Source organism: Python bivittatus, unplaced genomic scaffold (genome assembly GCF_059951505.1).
Source record: "Python bivittatus isolate LINGU-HERP-01145 unplaced genomic scaffold, Pbiv_v1 ctg000590_np1212, whole genome shotgun sequence".
NCBI classification, from domain to species: Eukaryota; Metazoa; Chordata; class Lepidosauria; order Squamata; family Pythonidae; genus Python; species Python bivittatus.
Window position 1 is genome coordinate 5,264,948 of NW_028277086.1, and position 20,417 is coordinate 5,285,364.

General features: G+C 38.1%; 1 protein-coding gene across 8 annotated transcripts in view; it reads left to right on the top strand.

Annotated features, from left to right (window-relative positions):
- Positions 1 to 20,417, top strand: part of PTK2 (protein tyrosine kinase 2) — a 224,564-nt gene that overhangs the window by 70,680 nt on the left and 133,467 nt on the right. Inside the window, exon 1 of one of the 8 annotated variants that reach the window (XM_088148918.1) lies at positions 5,171 to 5,535. The exons of 4 other annotated variants lie outside the window; for them this stretch is intronic. In XM_088148918.1, coding sequence (XP_088005044.1) covers positions 5,433 to 5,535 — 103 coding nt within the window. In that variant the 5' untranslated portion in view covers positions 5,171 to 5,432. Of the gene's footprint in view, positions 1 to 5,170; positions 5,536 to 20,417 lie in introns of those variants that run through there. 3 more of the 8 variants (XM_088148919.1, XM_088148913.1, XM_007425593.4) reach the window with 3 other exon arrangements.

The following is a 20,417-nucleotide window of genomic DNA, read 5'->3' on the forward strand; positions in this document are numbered from 1 at the left end:
CACAACAGAGGTTTAACCAAATTCAAGCAAAAATGCAATATATTATGCAGCGGAGCAAATTGAAACACAGTAGGACTTCTAAGGGGGCCTAAATGCTTATAAACACCGCAAATTGGTAGAGGCACCAAAAGGGAGGAGTTTGAAACAAAATAGCTTTAATTTTTTAAAACCTTTTCTTTTTGCTGTTGTGGTTTATTTTGTTTTTGTTTTTTCTTTTTCTTTTTTAATATGCATAAGCAATAATAACTAACAATACAATGGAGATGGCTGGTATGGGTCTTCCGGGCTGTGTGGCCATGTTCTGGAAGTTTTGTTTCCTAACGTTTTGCCAGCACCTGTGACCGGCATCTTCAGAGAGCAGGAGCACAGACAGGAGCAGTTCTCTCTGTGTCCAGGATGATGTGACCCTTTTGTGGGTATTTATAGAGATCTGAAGGGGGGGATTGGGGGTGTGTGGTGGGGGGGTTGGGGGAGGATGGGGGATGTGGGGTTTGGGTTAATGAGTGGCTGCTTGTTTTGGTGTCAGAATATGCGTGTATCTTCCTGGGGATTAGGCAGGGTTTCTTGGGGTTTAGGCAGGCTGGCGAAACGTTAGGAAACAAAACTTCCAGAACACGGCCACACAGCCCGGAAGACCCACACCAGCCATCGTATTCCGGCCGTGAAAGCCTTCGACAATACAATACAATGGAGACTTTATTATTAAGTGTTAAGCTTAAGACACAAACCTTTATTATATAATAAGTAATTTAATGTATTTTGGCCACATTTAGCTTTAGATTTAAATTTAAACAATTTTATGCTTATTAACCTTGTTTTAGAAATCATAGTTAATATTGATATTAATATTATTTTTCTTAAAGGTTTAAGTTACCTAACATTAGAGTCTTAAAAACCTCCAGTCAATTCTGTATAAATACCACTATACACAAATAATATAATGACCTACTTGTGTTTTATAATAATACAATGTAACAGTATTAAAATAAAAGAAAAGCATAGTGGTAGTCATAGGATATCAAATTTCCAATGTGGGAAATTTGGAATATTTAAGAGGGTAGGCATTTGCCTACTGTCCTCATGTACTCCTCCCTGGCACCAGTTTGGATGTATGTGGCATAAAGAGATTGGTTTCTGCTTTGGTAAGATTCTGGATTAGTTAATTTGTCTTTCTAGGAAGTCTCTCTTTTCATTTAAAATGTGAGATGGATGGTATTCAATATCATAAGTTCCCAGTTCAGCAAATTGAAATTAGAGCGTGTCTCTTTAGGCTTTTGTGTGCATATTATACTATATGTTTCGGACTTAAGAGAGAATGAGGCAGCATAAGACTTGGGTTTAGGTTTGTCACGTGGTTTACACCTGGGGAGAACATTCTTAAGTGTTTATGTTCTATTTTAAAGAAACCGTAGGCAAGACATTCTCGTTTGTTCAAACCGCAGTTCAGTTAAAACTACACTTCAGTTCTAGAAGCTTTGATTGTTACACTGAAGATGGGAGCCATAGGTGCATCTGCCCTCAAATAGTTTTGTATTGAAGTACGAAGGTGTCTTAAACTGACTGTCTATTCTGACTAGCAGCAGCTCTTCAAAGTTCACCCTTCCTTTTCTTCTGACCATTCTACAGATAATACCATAAATGTCTTATATTTTGCACATAATAGAAACAATGGATTGCTGTTATTATTCTTCTCTTAAATATTTGATATTGACAGGAGTTGAATGCCCCTTGTGAATGGACTGTTCATTCCCTACCCAGGCTATGTATACATTCAGGCTTTGTATGCAGTGCTGATAAGATAGCAGGGATGATGATGCCCAGGGAGATGTAATTTTTTTTGAGAAGATTGCATTCTTCTTAAATGATAAAATATGAAGATTGTGAGTATTACTATCCATCTGTATCACCTGAATCCCAGGCAGACTTGGGAACATGTAGGGATCTTTTGTGATGGTCATGCAGAGGTGTTAGCCATTATGACAAAAGTTCTGTCCCTTTTCTTTATGTGTGGAGTGTTATTTGCAGCCACCCCAACCCACCCCCTTCCTCCCCTATGGACTGCTCTGCTGTCATGCTGATCATGACCCCTCTTGGGCAGAGATTAGCCACAATTTCCCATGTTTGATATCTCTTACATTAGATTACTCTTATGAACGTCAGATGTGACTGCCTTTTGAAGACCATTCTAAGACTACAAGTGAAGAAATAACTTATTCCTCCTGCTGTTCTGTATAACACCATTAGCTCTCAGTAAATGTCAAATACTTGTTGGACCCTGTTTACCTCCACCAGTCCTTCCATGTATTCAAGTGGGCATCAGAGGCAATTCTCTCATTTTCAACAACTGAAATACAGCAAGATTTCTACAGAGAGCTTATTCCTTGCTGGCTGCCACACTGAAGGCTGTGAGTCAATGTCACTGAATTATAGTAATGTTAACAAGATGAGATATAAATGATATACTAAATAAATGGAGATTCACTTTCTTATGTTGCAAAGTCCTTCGAAAGAGCATTCCTTTTTATGCCTGACGCTGGTGGCCAACTTATGCTTTGAATTTTCATGATGAATTTTAACTGCAAAGAATGATTTTAGATTCAGAATATAGAAAAATAGATTATTTCCCAAAATAGTTGTGCATTTGACAGCTAGCCTGGATATGTTCAGTGGTCTGTTTTGTGACTTGAATGACCAGTGCCAATCAGGCATTCCATGTAGGATGTAAGATGGCTTGTGTTTGCTGCAGGCTGGATTCCTTTTCTTGATGCCCTTGCACATCTCCCATGGTCTCAGCAGACATCTTTCTTGTGGCTCAAGCTTCTTGCCCCACATGACTTCTCAGTTTGTTTGTTTTTTAATCTTAAGTACCAGCCTTCAGCATTGTCTTAATTTCAGGAATACCTTTGGATTCCAGATGGCCCTGTAAACTTTCTCCATAAGCATGAAGGGTGGCCGTGTCCTAGGGCTTTGTTTGGAAGTGTGCCAGCCAGTGCTGGAAACAGAACAAAAGTAAGCGAACAAGGATACTGTGAACAGTGTCACAAATATTCTGGCAAATTGATGTTTTGTGGCTGGTTGTGCCTCCCATTGCAGATTGATTGATTGATTGATTGACTGATTGATTGATTTAACCAATTTATATGGCTGCCCATCTCACAAATGTGATTCTGGGTAGCTAACAAGGTATAAAAACGTTAGTGAAATAAATACAGTGAACAGGCAGCTCTACTCTGCCCTACTATGGGAGTCATCTTGTGAGAGTGCCTATGACATACTTTTAAAATTCTGTATGTGCCCCCCCCCCAGCCCCCGAGTGTGGGGAATCTGTGGCTGCATCTGTTAGGATGAGGTCAGAATTGCTACCTTCAGTAGTTGTTGCCCACAATCTTCAGTATTAAAAACTTGGCATGCTATTTCTGGAAGTCCACTGAGAGTGTAATTATTTGAAAGAAATAAATTGTGCAGCATCACTGTGGTCCTGGGAAAAGACACTTTCGATTTAAGGATTGTCCTGCAGGAGCTACATCTAGGCCCATATTCTCTCCAAAGCCATTTTCCCCCCTTGAATCCAAAGTTCCCATAGGAGAATGCTGTGTTGCTGCTGCTGCAGCATCTTGGAGCAACCTCCCCCCCCCCCCCCCCCGTCCGCATGGCTTCAATCCTGTTGTCCTTTAAGAGATCCTTAAAGACGGAGCTCTTCCCACAGGCATTGGGCTGGGATGTGTGACTCCACCATGAAGTTGATTTGCTTATTGTTGTGGTTCCTCCTCCCCCAACCCTGCATGGCCATTTTGATTCTTGTCTTTTTAACTGATTATAATGTTGGTTTGTAATCCTTTTAACCCTTTTAAAGCTGCCAGTGTAGTTTTACAGTGGGTGGCCTTAGAAATTGAAATTCCAAATAAATAAATGTGTGACATCTTAGTTAAGCCGAGGCTGGTTTGTAGTGGTGCTAAGCAGGTGCTAAGCAGGTTGTCACTGAGGGCCATCTGTGTTGCAAGTCTTGCATGTGGTTACTTACATTCTTGCTTTCAGTCACCCGGAAGTTAGCAGCAACCATTGAATGCTAACTGGATAAATATAGAGGAGAAACTGAATTTACACAGATGTTAAATAAAAGCTGTTAATGTGTCTGCCTCTGTTTGATTAATAAATGATTATTAATTAAATGAAACAACCTGTTGTGCAACACCAGTTTCAATTTACCTGGAAAACATTGTTAACCTATTTTGAGTAAGAAACAGAAGCTCTGTAATAGACACATTGTGGGGAAAATCCTTTTGGTGTCTAGAAAAGAAAACTGTTTAAATCTTTCTGTTATTGGAACACTTTTTAATGAGAATAAACCAAATATTTCACATTTTGGGATGCATATTCTGATTTGTGTATGCATAGATAATTTATCATTCGTATTCTGTAACCCTGTGTTGTCCTAAAGAAAATGAAATATATTTTAACCTTTCTGCCACAGGCAAGTAACCCACACGTTTTGACCTTTACTGAACACTATCTTTAAACAATGGTTGCCTCCAAGAAAAGAAAAGATGGGATACTTTTTTTAAAAAAAAATCTCCTGTTATCCCATTTTTATATTCATATTCTGTCTGAATTCCCTCCCCCCCCAAAAAAAACACCCTTTCTGTAAATCTAAAGTATTTTTGAAATAGCTACACAGTCTAGTGCTCGGGAAGTAATGCAGTTTGTAATTTAATCATTTTTGACCGAACTGCAATTAGAGAGTTAGGCTTTCCACTGTTTGCTGAGACTTGAATTGTTTTTGTTTCTTGCAAATCCGTCAGGTAACTCGGTCAGGAGCCAGAGGGACAGATTTAAAAGCGAGTGGTTCCAGGGGCTGCCTCTACGGCTTCAGGAAACCTGGGTCAGTTTTAGAATCTGCTGTCAGTTTTGTAAACAGGAGGCTGCTGAGTGAATTGAACAGAAGGGTGAGATTAGCATATTAATAAGGCTGTTGCTAATCGCCTCCCCTCCCCCTTTCCTCCTCCTCCTCCTCCCCTCCCCTCCCCTCCCCCGCCTCTCCTGAATGAATCTAGGAATAGAGACACTGGCAGTCACATTGCGGCTGGTTGCATTCCCCTTGCTTGTCTAGGGGAAAAAGACAGCCTTCCCTTCAAACGGCCGAGGCAGGAGAAGACTCTGAAACTGAGAGGCATCCTTCATGCTGTCGGAATACATTACGGAGGAACGCCGAGGAATGGGCTGCTGGGGTTTCTTCCTGGTTTTGCTTACACCTCTGCACCAAACAGTGAAGAAAAGAGACTAAACGTCAGGAAGGCTACTCCCTGATTCTTCCTGCCGCTGAGTCCATTCAAGTGGCAGACTTCCCAGCCCTCCCCCAGGAGTAAATACTACTGGAGAGCTGAATTGGAACATTGTATGCTGGAGCCTGGCACGATCCCTGGACAATTGTGTGTATGTTGCTCTTGGATTTGTCAGGGCAGCAGGCCCGGAAGCAAGCAGGTGTTACGTATATGGAGAAAAGCGGCTGTAGTCCATTTCCAATATGCTGGGCTAAAGGTACCAGAGCTTAAGTATTTTGTACATTTTTCTGATTCTGAGTTAGTTTCCCCATCTCTTTTGATGAAGGAAGTTGGTGCTGTTGAGAGGAGGATGGGCATGAAATTGAAAACAAAGGGGCTGTATTCTGGTCATGTAATTTTTTCCCCCCGCTCACCTGATGATTAGGAACATTTTTCTGTCTTAAATGCAGGAACAAATGAATGGGAATTATTGTTCATTTCATTTTTTCATTAAGAAAGAAATAAGCCTGATTCACTTAATGGATTTTCCTTCTATTTCAAAATCCTTTAATACAGACTATTAATTATATTTTGGGGCAGGCTATGTAAACTAAATTACTCAGAAGTTGGTGAGTAGGCTATGGTTGGTGCAGAATGAATGGATGGCTGTCTTTCTGAAGTGGAGTAAACCTTAGAAGTGTATTTTATTATGGACGTACTGATAGAATCTGACTTGAAACTGAAGTTTTACAAAAACTTGGTTGTATCCTGCTCCTTACTGAACTTAAGATACTAACTGAATGTTATGTTCTGGATTATAAGGGTACATTCATGTCATAGTTATTATTATTCCTTACTGAACTTAAGATACTAACTGAATGTTATGTTCTGGATTATAAGGGTACATTCATGTCATAGTTAAGTATTATTGTATTGTATCTTTTCAGATAAGATCTTTTCAGATCTTTCAGGAAAAGATGCTGGTAGTGTTAATTTTAGGCAGAAAAGTAGTAGAAAGAGGAGTTTGAAGACTTCCCTGGGATGGTAATCAGGTGAAGTGGGGGCACTTTGTAATCTTCTCCTGGGCAGTTATCCAAGCAGTACTGTTTCCCATGCCAACAGGCAGCAGGAATATTGAGTGCCTAGTTTGTAACATAGCTGTAGGTTAAAGATGACCACCAAACCAGTGAGGAACTTTTCAACCCCCTAGCACATAATTATTCATCAACGGTGCCATAATGTGGCGGTGTATACATTTCATGTATTCCAATTTTAGGTCCTGGCAAGACATTTTATAGTGGGTATCTCTCCTTCTCACTTTCTCCAGAAACAGAGCTATAGAAAAGCTCTGATATCACTTCCTCTTGGAAGAGAGATCTCCTTTTTGGTTCTAGCCCTGTCTTACTTCAGACACCAGTCAATGCCCATCAGCTTGGCAAGGGCTCCCTAAATCTTGACAGATCTCTACCTTTCCCTTTCTCTTCTGAAAGTAGGAAAGAGATGACTCCTCCCACAGGAAGCAACATTAGAACTTCTCCTTGCCCCACCTCTGGAGCAAGTGGAAATACACACTCTGGAGTATCCTGTCTCTGCTATAAGAATTGGGATTTTGGGACTAAGTTCAACATACCATTCCAGGGCAGGCATCTTGGATGGGAAACTGAGAGACATAACAGTCTGAGATCTTGGTTTATTACTGTCAGAGTTAATTTTTATCCTGTGCTTCCTCTAGGGAACTAGATCCTTGGTCATCCTTTACCACTGTTTTAATAACTCTTTCTCAAAGTAGTTTAAGATGAGAGATAATTATTTATCCAAGGTGACTCTGTGACCTAGTTTTCCCTGCTCAAATCACTACACCACATTTTTTCTCAGTATTATATCATGCATTTATTGAATCTGTTCAGATAATCTGTTCAGAATGTTAATGAATTTTTCCTTGATGTTTGCAGTTCTTTAGAATTCTGCTGATATGTACTAGGCTTGTGCAACAGTCTAAATGGATGCACAGCCTTAATGTGTACTCTCAGCCTCAGTGAAGTGAAAAAGAATGTTATAAGTTATGCTTGAGGGGCTCAGGCAGTTAGTTATGTGTGCTCCACGATCTGTGCATGTCACACCTCTGCTCCATGAGCTGCGTTGGGTGCCAGTATGCTGCTGGGTTCAATTCAAGGTGCTGGTTCTAGCCTATAAAGCCCTTCATGAAGTGGGGCCAGGTTATTTGAGGGCCGCCCCTCCCCGATTATATCTACCTGTTGCACATTATATCTACCTGTCCCTACCTTACCTGGCAGAAGAGGCATGTTCTCCTGGTCCTGCCTATTAAGGGCGAGTGCTCTTTGGCAGGGCCCAGGAAACAAGCCTTTTCTCGCATGGCGCCCACCCTTTGGAGTGTCATTCCCCCAGAAATTAGATTGGCTGAACCCTGTCGGCATTTTGGAAGGCCTTAAAGACATGGGTCTGTCACTGGGCCTGGGGGTCAGGAGGTGTGGCGAGTTTGGTTTTACCTTGGCTGCAGTTTATATGTTTGTTGCTGTTTCTTGTTTTTTATTTTTTTTAAAATGCTGTTTCTAATCATTGTTAGCTGCTCAGTGTCATGAACTTGATATAAATTTAAATAAATTTATACAAATAAATAAGAACAGCTTCCAGATTTCTGCAACCAGGAGAGTCATTTCCCAGAAATGTGAAACTTGAAGTTCACCTTTCTGCAACGTGTTCACATAGGGGAAGCCTGAACTACTATAATCAGGTAGAAATCCATCAGTTATTTGAAAAGATATATTTTTCTTATATGGCTAATAAATCTTTATTTGGTTAAGGATATTATATTATTTTATAGAGTTTATAGAATTTACTCTAGAGTATGCTTAAAAAAGAAATTTACTAACCTGTCCAGATGAAAATCTAGATATGGATTGCTTATTCCATACATTGTTGTGGTTAGCTTTAGCTTTTAAACAACTGTTGCGCTGATAACAGCCTGACTGATTAATTACATGGCTGAATGAACAACCCCATGATTTGTCTGTTCTATGCCTGAATTGAACAAGGTATCATGATAAAAATTGAGTGATTGCATTTTGGTTTTGTCAAATGGTAGTTTCAAATACTGCAAATTGTTCTGTGTTTCTTTTCAATTAGAAATGCAGATGTAAAGCTGAATAAATAAGTAAAATGCTAAGTCTGAGCATTTATGCACTGTTTCCATTTGCTCCTCTATAGAATGATACTCTCTGCTTGCATTTGTGGATTTAGAAACTCTTTTTTACCTTCCTGCATATGTAAACTTTTTAAATTAAGAGGCACATTTAGCTGAATGCTTGTATGTATATCAGACATTCATTGGGAGACCACCAGAGGTAACCAGAACTAACATATAAGTAAAGTCTTACAAGATATTTGGGAGAAATGCAGTAGAGGGGAGAGCACTAGGTACTAGAAAGGGTACTAGAAAGGCTAATGTTTTAGCCCAGAACTGTATGTTTTCTTGCTTCTATTTGAGAGAAAGATATAATTGGGTACCATCAGTATACTAATGAGACCAAACTCCAAACTGGTGAATAACGATATCCAATAATTTCATTAGATGTTGAATAAGAAGAGAGAGAGAGTTGAGCCTTGTGGCACTCCACAAAGAAGTGGCCTAAGAAGTGACTCTCCCCCCCCCCCAAACCAATACTGATTGAACCTGGGCCCAGAGGAAGAAAGTTAACCACCTAAAATGGTGCCTTCTATCCCCAATCCTAGGAGATGGCCCAGAAGAATTCCATGGTTGACAGTACTGAAAGCCACTGAGAGATCAAGAAGCACAAGGATGGATGTACCACCTCCATCCCGGCTCTACCATGGGTCATCTACACGTGTGACCAAGGCTGTTTCTGTACTAATTTCTGGACAGAAACCTAACTGAAATGGGTCTAGACAATCTATTTCCATGTTATGGTATGTGGGAAAGACCTTGGGAGATGGGGCAAAGAGATGCTGCCTAGGGAACGGTCAGATAAGAGAGAGCATAGCTTGCAGCTGCATAGTGGGCAGAGCAAGAGGCTCAGAAGGGACCCTCTCTAAGTGTTTGGGCTGTAAGGGAGACAGTGGGAGATTTGTACTTGCAAGATTCTGTTAATGTAGCCTTACAATAAAGTACAGTTAGCTTATCTGGTCATGTTTCCTGTCTGGTCTACCTGGGAAGGGTGACATTCCTTTAGGGTTCTCATCAACTGAAGACTGACCACCCTCTCAGCAACCTTCCCTAAAAAGGAAAGGTTGGAGACAGGACAGTAGTTACCATTGGGTCCAAGGAGAGTCTCTCCCAGAGAAGCTGACACCAGAGCGTGGACCCAACCACAGGTCAGCTCCCTGCCTGCTTTCATGATCCAGGAGGATGGCTGAACTGATATCACAGAGAACCTGGTCCATTTCCTCTGGAGTCCCCCAGATCACACCACAAGACTGGGTTCCTTGGCTGGACCTGCCCGGTCAGAGTTCAAGTCAGAGTGCTTTTGAGTGACTTTATCCTCCAGATAGCCTGTGTGTTCCTCACCACTTCCCTGTAAGGTCACCCTACACAGGGCCGCTGAATGGCTAGCAGCAGATACAATAAAGATAGAGAAATATTGATGTTTTTGCCAACTTTATCGCCACATGGTGATATGGGCTCTCACCCATGTATGATCAGCACAGCTACACGGAGGTCTCATCAACAAGGAGCCCTTCCAGTCAACATCTTGGTTCATTTATAATGAGTAGTGATTGTCTGCTGCCCAGTTCTGAGTTCCTAGAAGATATATGTACTTTGCTTGTATATTGTCTTCGCTGTATTGTAAATAAAATAAACATAAAAAGTTGGAAGAGAAGGAGATGCAGTAGAGCTTTGTGTCAAGCTTGACTCCTGGTTACCATTTGTGCACTTCTGTTTAGTTTTCTTGACGACAACATTTAATTAATTTCTGTAGTCACTATATAATCACTTCTATACGGAAGTCCATTGCCATTTCCTTTTTTTGGAACGTACTTTTGACTTTCCTAGTGTCTCCTGTTCAAATGCTAACCGTGTTTATTAGCCAGCAATTATTAGGGCTATGCAGCTGTCCAGATTTGAAGGGGAAAATGTGATTTGTTGTTGTTGTTGTTGAATCCTGCCTTTTAAAATATATTTTGGTCAACTCAAGGGAGAGAACATAGCTAATACTCCTGCCTCCTATATGGTATGTATGGGTGCATGTGTTGTGCCTGTCACCACCTCCGTGAATCAAACAGCTTTATGAGGAATCGCTGGCAGGGGTGATGTTTGTGTGCCCACAAGTATTCTGAATCACTTTTCCCTGTAGGACCTGGATTGCTGCGCCAGCCCCTTTTACAGCTGTAAAAGACTCATTTAAAAAAAATACCGGTTGAGTTGGTGACTTGGTTCATATTAATACTTCTTCAGAACTGAGCTAACCTAGACAGTCCCCTAGAATACAGCCATTAAATGTAAATTTAAGAAGTTTGGTTTCTGAAAATATAGTAAAACATGATTTATCCTATGGTCCTGTGTAAAGTGTATATAAAGCCCGTTCACTTCAATATTTTATATATCTTCGCACCCTACCATGTGAATTGGGGATAATTTCATAATGATATACACAGTGCAATAGTGAATACTGCAAAATTGGTGTGGTGTCTTCTCATGTTCCCCTCTTGCATATATTCAGCTGGTTAGAGCCTTTAGTAATCAATAGAGCTGAATTCTAGCTTTGGTCGATAGCTTTGGTTTGGGGAGACGAAGTCAAATACAGGTATATTTCCCAAGGCTTGTGAAAGAGAGTATCATTGACCCCAGTGGCACTTGCTTGAACGGCAAGTGACGTGTGTTCTGTTTTCTTTTCTGATTCGATATAGAGGATCCAAGAAAATGACCTAGCTTGGAAGAGAAATAGATTACTAACAGTTGACTAGTAAAACTTAAAAATTCACTTTAAGTAGTTCATTACATTGCATAAAATTATTTTAGGCCAGATTGTCAAATATTTCTGTATTCTACCAAGCAGATGTAAATGTGAAAAAGGACAAATGTCTACTTTATAATTTTGGTATAAAGAAATCTGAAAAATACTTTCTGGAATAGCCTGCTTTTTAACATTCCCTTGAGAAATAAGGCAGTGAGAGCCTCTTATTTGCAGCTGAATAGTAACTAGTCTTTATTTGGTAAATGTGCATGGATTCCTTGTAAGCTTAACCTTAGAGGAACAAAACTGGATCTGTTCTGCACTGATAATAAAATTGTTCTATGACTGCAAACTGAAATTAGGAAAAAGAACAATGAAATACTTGGTAATCGGATTTTGAATTGTTGACTATTATTGTCAGCTCCTATGATAGTTATTCATGTTAATCACAATTAATTGTGGTTATTTCACTATTTGCCACAGGTTTCCTATTAAACTTAGTATTTCTGTTACCATGGCATGAATAACATCTTTTGTTTGACCTTAGAAAAATATTTCTCTAAGATGGGTTTTGAAATTATTCTTGTGGCTGACATTACTGCAATTTTTGTTCAAAATATGTTTATTTTTATTATTATGCTGACTTTCTGTGTGTTCTTGGCAGCGCCTTATGCCTCTTTGACAAACAATTGTTGAGTAAATGTGAGGATTTAATTTGCCAAGGAGCAATTCTATTTACTTCCTTGCTTTAAAAACTGAAAGTCTGCTGTCTTCTCAGTGACTTAATTGTAATTAGTGGAGTTATGTGGGACTTAGAAGGTTGCTGCTGCGAAATATTATATATATATGTAGGTAGGTATGTTACTGTATTTTTCTGTCTAGACAATGCCATTGCTTATAGTATATGAGAAAATTGTTGTGCATTACTAAGTTAATCAGCTACAGTGATGCAAATATGTTCAGTAAGAGCAATGCTTTTCAGTTTACAATCTGAATTAATATTATCTTTTTGGTGCCAGAATTTGCTTGAAAATATTTTTAAAACTTGCAGAAAATGAGGTAGTAAAAACCTTCAAATCATCTAAAACTTTATTTTTTATAATACAAAACTTTTTAGGGCTTAGTTTTAACACTAAGTATATATGCTAATAAATGTTTTCATAAATATTTTGTTAAAAAGTTGATCATTCTGATTAATTTTAATTTTTGCATCTGCCAATTTTATTAAATTATAGTAATAATTATGAATAAGCAGATGCTTAGATACTACTATAAAGATCTAATTTATACAACCCATTCAGCATTAATTTATTTTAGTATTTAAAGGGTTTATCAATATTTAGGGGAACCAAGTGTCTTTGAGCATTTTTTTTTTTTCATCCTGAATAGTTGTTTGTTAGATAGAAATTTGTCATTAAATAGCTAAGGAAGTTTCATAAGAATTGACAGTATTTAATCTTGTTTTATAAATAGTTCCAGGACACTATAAGCAGTCCTTGACTTACGACCTCAATTGGGACCAGAAAATTCATCTTTAAGTGAGGCATCATATGACCACACCTGATTTCACAACCTTTTTTGCAGTGGTCATTAAACAAATTACTGACATCACGAGACCGCAGCTTGTGACCTTCCCTGCCAGCTTCCCTATTGACTTTCCTTGTCAGAAGCCAGTTGGGAAGGTTGCAGATGGTGATCATGTGACTGCGGGATGCTGCAATGGTTGTAAGTGCAAGGACTGGTTGTAATTTTTTCAGTGCCATCGTAATTTTGAATGGTTGCTAAATGAATGGTTGTAAGTTGAGGACTAACTGTAATTGCAACTGTGCAAAATTTTTCCAACAGCAGATTTTGAAGATTACAGGAATTAGACAGTCTCTTAATTAGTCTACTGGTCTAGGTTTGTTTCTAAACCTTGAAAGAAGAGAAATAACTATATTCAAATGAGCTGTATATGCTGATGAACAACAGAATGCATAATAAGCCCACCTAGCCTATGTAGTTGCCTTGGAGAATTTCCCCAAATGTAGACAAGCAATGTCATTGTAACATAGTTTTGACACTCCCTGTGTAATAAACACAGTTTTGGAGTAATCTGTTCATATGAAATTTGGAAATTTCACATTGGAAATTTGGGAATTTTAAAAAATAGGCATGGTAGTTTTGAAGTTAATGGTAATGATTTGGATGCTTTGAGAAAGGGCATTTAAGGCATACCATAATCCAGAAAAAACACTATCTTTATTAGAATAAAATATTACAGAATGCTGAGTAGAACTTTGAATAAGGCTAGATATTGAGGAAAATGGAGGTCGATATAGGAAGAATCTTTGGCATGAAATAATATCCCTGAAAGTCTCCTGAAACTCTTTTTGAAAGAGAAAGTGGTTTTAGAATTGTTAGAAACAGAACTTTAAAATGCAATATTGTGTTCATTTATAATAATCATTTAAAAAGAGCTGAAATTGAATTGTATTCCATATAAAAACAATGCTTTCCCCGCAATTTTGTTCTCTTCATAATTTGTTTTAAAATATATTTAAGATTACAAACCTTCGTTATTTTTGTATTTTAGTGCTCCTCTCCTCTACTTTTGTGGATCAGCTTCTGTTTTTAGATGGTAAAACAGTATGATTTAGAAAGCAAAAGTCCGTTCTTTAATGTAGTCTTTTTATCAAAACAATCCATCGGTCCATCTGGGATGCATCTATAGCTTGCACTGGTGGAATTAATGTGATCAAAATAACATTATTGTCAGGCTGCTTGAGCCTTGATGAGGTGGTGGGTTCTTATCTTCTGTGTGTTTGGTCTACCTGAACTCAACTCAGTCACCTTTAGTTTCATAGAATCATTTGGTTAGAAAGGGTTATTTCCAAGATAATCAACATTACTATTTCTTCTGGAGCATTGTAAATTAACCCATATACTTGGACCTCAGTGTTTATCTTGAAATATATTGTCGGTAGACAATAGGAGGGTAGGGTGACACTGCAGTGAGGGAATGCTGGAAGGGATTTATAGAGTTTTGTATAGGAATGAAATTGATATGTTGAAAGAAATGTTTATAAATGTTCATGCCAAGAAAAATGACTGAAAAGGAAGCAATAAATTCTGTGGGAGGGTTGAAAAATAATAAGTCTGCAGTTGTAGAGGATCTAACTGGAGAAATGCTAAAATATGGATTTGATTTGCTTATGTAGTGATTGTTTAATTTGCCTACCGTGTGGATAAATGTTTAATAAATATTTATTTATACATTAGAAGCGTGTAGCTGGAGATGTGAAGACGTATACTTTTGAATGCAGATGACACTGTGTTGTTGTTGACTGAGAACTCAAATAATTCGCAGCAAATGTTAGGTAGATGTTATGATTCAGTGAGGAATATGGATTGAAATTGAATGTAGCATAGACCAAAGTAGGTGCTATGTCAAGGAAAATGAAATGAACAATTGCAAGCTTTCCATGCTGTAAATGGTGAAAAAGTATAGCATGTAATGAATTTGTGTCCCGTGGCAGAATGTTTACTAAAAATGAAAAAGTGGATGGAGAAATTTTACATGTAATTGTTGGTAGGGTGGTAGTGGACACTGCACACTCTGTTTCAGAGAATGAATATAGAAAAGTATGAAGACATGTTTCTGTCTGATGTGTTACATTAAGTTGGGTAAAACATAAAAGTAAATTGAATATGGTGAAAATGGGTTTCTTTTATGTGTGTGGTAATACTAGATAGAGTCAAGAATGGCTAAGTGCTGAATGAATGTGGATTGTATGTAAAGTGATGACCACTATAGAAACAGTACATTGATCATATAGACAATATGAGTGAGCATCTAATTGCAAAACAAATTATTAAGGAAGATATGAGGGAAAAGATTGAGGTTCAAGAGGATGGGAAAGACCACAAAAGTTGCTGTTGGATGGAGTTTATGAAATCCTTAAAAAAGGGAGATAAGAAATTGGAAGAACTAAAAGATTATGAAGCAGTGGGCGGAAGTGGTGGAACCAAGTTTAGAAACCATAGGGAAGCACAGTGAATGGTATTGTAAACTAGATTAAGCTATACTTCCTTTTCTAATGTCTTTTTGGTATACTATTTCTTATTGCTTTTCTGTACTTTGCATAATGTTGCTTGTCTTGAAAGGGTATAGCATGATGAGTATGTAGGTACATAGGCAATTATGCTTTCTTAAGGTTTTAATGTAGAAATAATTGTTTTACTCAATTAGTTTTTTAATTGACCTTGTGGCACTCCAGTGCTGTTGCTTTTGTCATCTTGCTACTTAACTGCTACTGCCTTAGGTACTGAAAAGGCATTGTTAAATGTATAGCTATCTTGTGTTTTTAATTTAATTTTGGAAGACAGAATTAGAAATAATTTGAACAAATACTTTCTTCACTGAGTGTGCATCCTGAAGATTAAATACACTATAGAGCTTCCATCATTTTTTTCACTTTTAACAAACATTATGGCTTGCACCTAGATATATTTATGCCTGTGTAGGTTGCGTGGGAAACAGTGAATTGAAAGTAAATTTATATGCATATACTTAAAAGATTTAAATATAGTTAAATAAATTGTTCAGAAACGGTCAACTTTACCACTTGTATATTTAGAAAGCTTTGCCATTTCTGTGACTTACGATTTTCTCCTTATTCTGTCTTGCACAATTTACAGTGACCCCATTAAAAGTACTGGGAATCTTCTGGGAAAAACAAGTAGGAAGCACTTACACATTTTCCCGTAATTGATAGGCATTTCCTAAGTAGATCAGGGCCGGCATAGAAGCCATTACCTTGCTGTCTCTTGCAAGGGCAGCTGGCCTCTTGTGACCCAGTAAAGACTGAGGTAAAATCTGCATCCTGTATCTGTAAGCCTGGCATTTTAGTCACCAAGTGTTTTCCTGTGCAAAGGTTATATATCTCAAGGAACTTTTGCCCATCTTCCACTAATAACTCAACATTTGCAAAGTACTGCTACTGTGAAACTCTTATTTTTTCTATCCTTTGCTTGTATGCTGTTGTCATTTGAAGGTCTGTGGTAGGTGGTCGTCAATGTGCTGATGATACATAGCTCTGTTATGCTGTTATATCTAATTAAGAAAGGGCGGTAGATTTTTGGACTGGCAACTGGAATTCAAGGACCAGTTAGAAGTGGGTAAACAGATTTTTAAAAACTCTGCAAACTAATAAAATGAAGGTTGTCCGGGTGGATAGGTGATTCTTGAATGCCAGAAAGAAATAACTCGCTTCCTTTGAAAGAATGGGCATGTAATAGAATCAGAAAACCATAGTTGTGGTTAGAAGTGATAGCCATAGTGATAAATAGTGATAGTGATAAGGAAAACCTTTGACTCCCTTTGGTTGTGTATTATCTGTACAATAAGGATAGCGTAGATATATTCACCTGTGCAGTGATAACCTCATGAGATGATTCCTGTTTCTACTTGAAGCCACCCTTATCTTTTGATATCAGCTTCACCATGCTTGTTTTTTTTTTAACCTTTGCCACAGTGTTTTGGGCTAAACGTGGAGTGCAGTGACAGCATCTCTATTGCATGTTCTTTAAACCTGAAATAGTAATATGCTAATAGTTAACATGCTCCTGGCTTGGTTTTAGTTACAATGCCCTTGGCTTGTATTTAGGAAAATGTAGTATTTAACTAGGTAGTTTGGTGTATTCATGATACAGTAACAAAGTGACTAGCAGATGCAAGTTCCACTCAGGTATGTCAGAGTAAGATAATGTACCTGATATTTTATTTGCTGAGAGGCCTAAATGAACCTTGTCTGGCACAGAGTAAAGGAGAATAGAAGGTCCATGGCTTTGGACTTGCATCGTTCAAACTTTCCTGAATGAAAGCACGCTTAGTTTAAGATTATAGCTGCATTTGATGGTGAATTGCCTAAATTAAATGCTCTTCCTGAGTGGGTTTTAAAGTTTTCCTGTGGAGATTAGACACATTTTCTTACTGCTTTAGTAATAGTTTTCTGGAACTAAAGTATTATTATGTTCAGTAGTGGTGTTGTTAACCTTACACATAGATTAATAAGTTCCTATCAGGAATATTTACTTTCCTTATCCTAGAATAGCAGGCACACTAGTTAGTACTTTGCTGGATTAATATTTGTGAAATTTATTCTGCTACAGTTTAGAAACTTAATTCAGTAACTCTTACAGAGATTTTTCTTTATTTTTTCCTGTTACAGAATTGCCTAGAGGTTATTGTGCAAGTTAATTTGACGTGAGAATCTGTCTCCTTAGATATGGCTGTAAAGTAAGGAAACTATAATAAAAAAAGAAAAGGAGTAAGGAGAAAAATTTCTTCAAGTTGCTTATTACATGATCAGGGTTTATTGTGGGAATACTTAAATGTAATAATCCATTTTATTGTTTATGAGGAACATGTTTGTGCATACTCCCCTAACATCACTGCTTCTATCAATAAAACCAGCTAAACTAACCACAAAGTGAGGAAGCAGAGCTTCCTGGTATGTTTAAATCTAGACCCTGTTAGGACTAACGGATCGGAAAAAGCAAAACATTTTCATATCCTGGCTTCATGGTCTGATTAGGTAAGGAAGCAGCTAATCAGAAGTTCAGCTATGGATGTAATAAGAATTTTACTTCTTTACTGTTTATTAGGTATTTTTGCTAATCTAGTTGGTAGGAATAACTAGAGTGGCATTTCTTTTCATTTTTATATTTGCTTATAAACAAAAACATATATTTAAGAGAATTTCTACAGTGATGGTTGTAAGATCTCATTAAAGTTCGATGACATTTAAATTGAATGTACATTGACAAAAACAAGGGACGTGCATATGTACAGTGAAAGGAAAAATCCTGGGTTTAATAAAAATTCATGCAAATGCTTCCCTAGAATTTGCACCACATCATTCATCCCTACTGGCTTTCCTGCACTTGCACCCTGAGATTTACTGAGAAGTTCATAAGTATGTCTTGAAAAAGGTATATTTTGAAAAGATTATTTGGCCAACCATTAAAAATGTAATGTATAGCTTGGACATATTGACTCCAGGTTGCAAAAATCCAGACAACCACTAGATGGGAGCAAAGAGATATTTGCTGCTACTGAATGGTGGTCTGGATTTTTGCCATCCAGCTAAATATTATGCCTGGCATAATCAAGATGGGGTCAATACTTTCTAGGAAAATAAATATGTTTGAGGTTGAAAGTAAAAGGTGTTCGTTCAGGTGTTTTGACCCTGTAGAGTCAAAACAGTGAATAAAAAAATGTGGGAAGGGAACAATGCTGAGAGAAGTTCAGTAAATTATGCAGTTTGAAGTGCAACAGAAAGACATGAGAGAATATGCACAAGTATTTAAGAATGTTTCACTTTGTTATACATTCAGGAAGGCTTTTGACAAGGTTCTGTTTTTAAGCAAGATCAGTAGTAACCATTGGTGATAGATGGTGACTGTATAGTCCTGACCTGGCATGAAACTGATTGTGGTGCGGTGTGTTGTGTTCATGTTTATAGTGGTGCATAGCCTGCGGGCTGTACTATGTAATTATACCTTGAACTCAGAATACTAAATATTAAAAGTCAAGTTTAAATCACAGTACAACATCATATAGAAGAAAACAAGGATAATTTGTTTTTTGTTTTATTTTGCTTGTTGTTTATGTTGCAATAGAGGTAATTCCTGGGTTAAAAATGCCTGGTTTAAGGATGACCCATAGTTAAGAACGGAGCCTATTGTAGCAAAATTCAAATTAATTACACAATGATTCAAATTAAATGCACAATCGTTAGAGCTCATTACACAATACTACTTATACTTATAGTCACTCATGCCCTGGTCACCTCCTGGTTGGACTACTGCAATGCACTCTACTTGGGGCTGTCCTTGAAGAGTATCTGGAAACTTCAGCTGGTGCAGAATGTGGTGGTGCAGGCAGTTATGTGTATTTCTGGTAGAACACACATTACACCTCTGCTTTGTGAGCTGCATTGGTTACCATTCTGTGTCCAAGTCCAATTAAAGGTGCCAGTGTTGGCCTTTAAAGCCTTTCAGTGCATGGGACATGGTTATTTGAGGGACTGCCTCTCTCCGGTTTCATCTGCCTGTCCCACTAGATCCAGCAGAGTGGGTATGTTACGGGTTCCATTGTCTAGGGAGCTACATTTGGCGGGCTCTAAGTGGCAGGCCTTTTCTGCTGTGGCACCCGCTTTGTGGAACCTTCTCCCCCCAGAGACGAGAGCGGCCTCATCACTCCAAGTCCCTCAAGACCTGGTTATGTCAGCAGGCCTGGGGACCCCAGGGGACTGGTGAACTAGTGAGGTGGCTCTATTATTAACATCCTTTCGCCTATTATTTTCTTTTTCTGTTTTAGTTCTGTTTTTATAATTTTTAATGTTTTTAATAATTACTGTATAATGGTTTTATATATTTATTGTTTTATTGGATCTTTGTATGCCATCCAGAGTCACTTTTTGTGAGATGGGCGGCCATATAAATTTGATTAATAAATAAATAAATAAATAAATAAATAAAATACAGTATTATACAATAATACTGTACTGTTCTGGCTTACATATAAATGTCACTTAAGGACTGGGAATGGAACTTGTTCTTAAATTGGGGACTACCTGTACTTATTTGTAAGTTGCCTTGATACTGGAGGAAATATGGGATACCAATAAAAATAATTAAAGAAAAAAGGAATATGGACATATAATATAAAAACAGAATTGGATTCTTGGCACAACACTTTACTGTATTAATTTGAGAAAATATTTAAATAGAATTACTTTGAGCCTAATTATAGGCAACAACAAAGGATAAATTGTTCCTGGGAGGGAAGGACATTCTTACTCAGATAGGCACTTGGAATACAAATACAGTTTTGCTGTTGAATTGGTGTTTATCTATCTTTTGCCCTTAATTTAATTGTGTTATTGTTAGGACTTCAGTTAATTGGCAGAAAGATGGGGTATATTTCAAATAAAAGGCACTGTTCTTCCCACCCCCTGGTTAAAATAGCCTGTGTATGATTATCGCAACCTAATACAGTGGTACCTCGGGTTACGAACGCCTCTGCTTACGAACTTTTCGGGTTACGACCAGCTCTGGCTGCAAAAATTTACCTTGGTTTGCGAACTCCGCCTCAGGGTACGAATCGGATCCGCGGCCATTTTCCACTGTGACACGTGGTCCGCGGCCATTTTCCGCCCGTGGCACGTGGTCCGCAGCCATT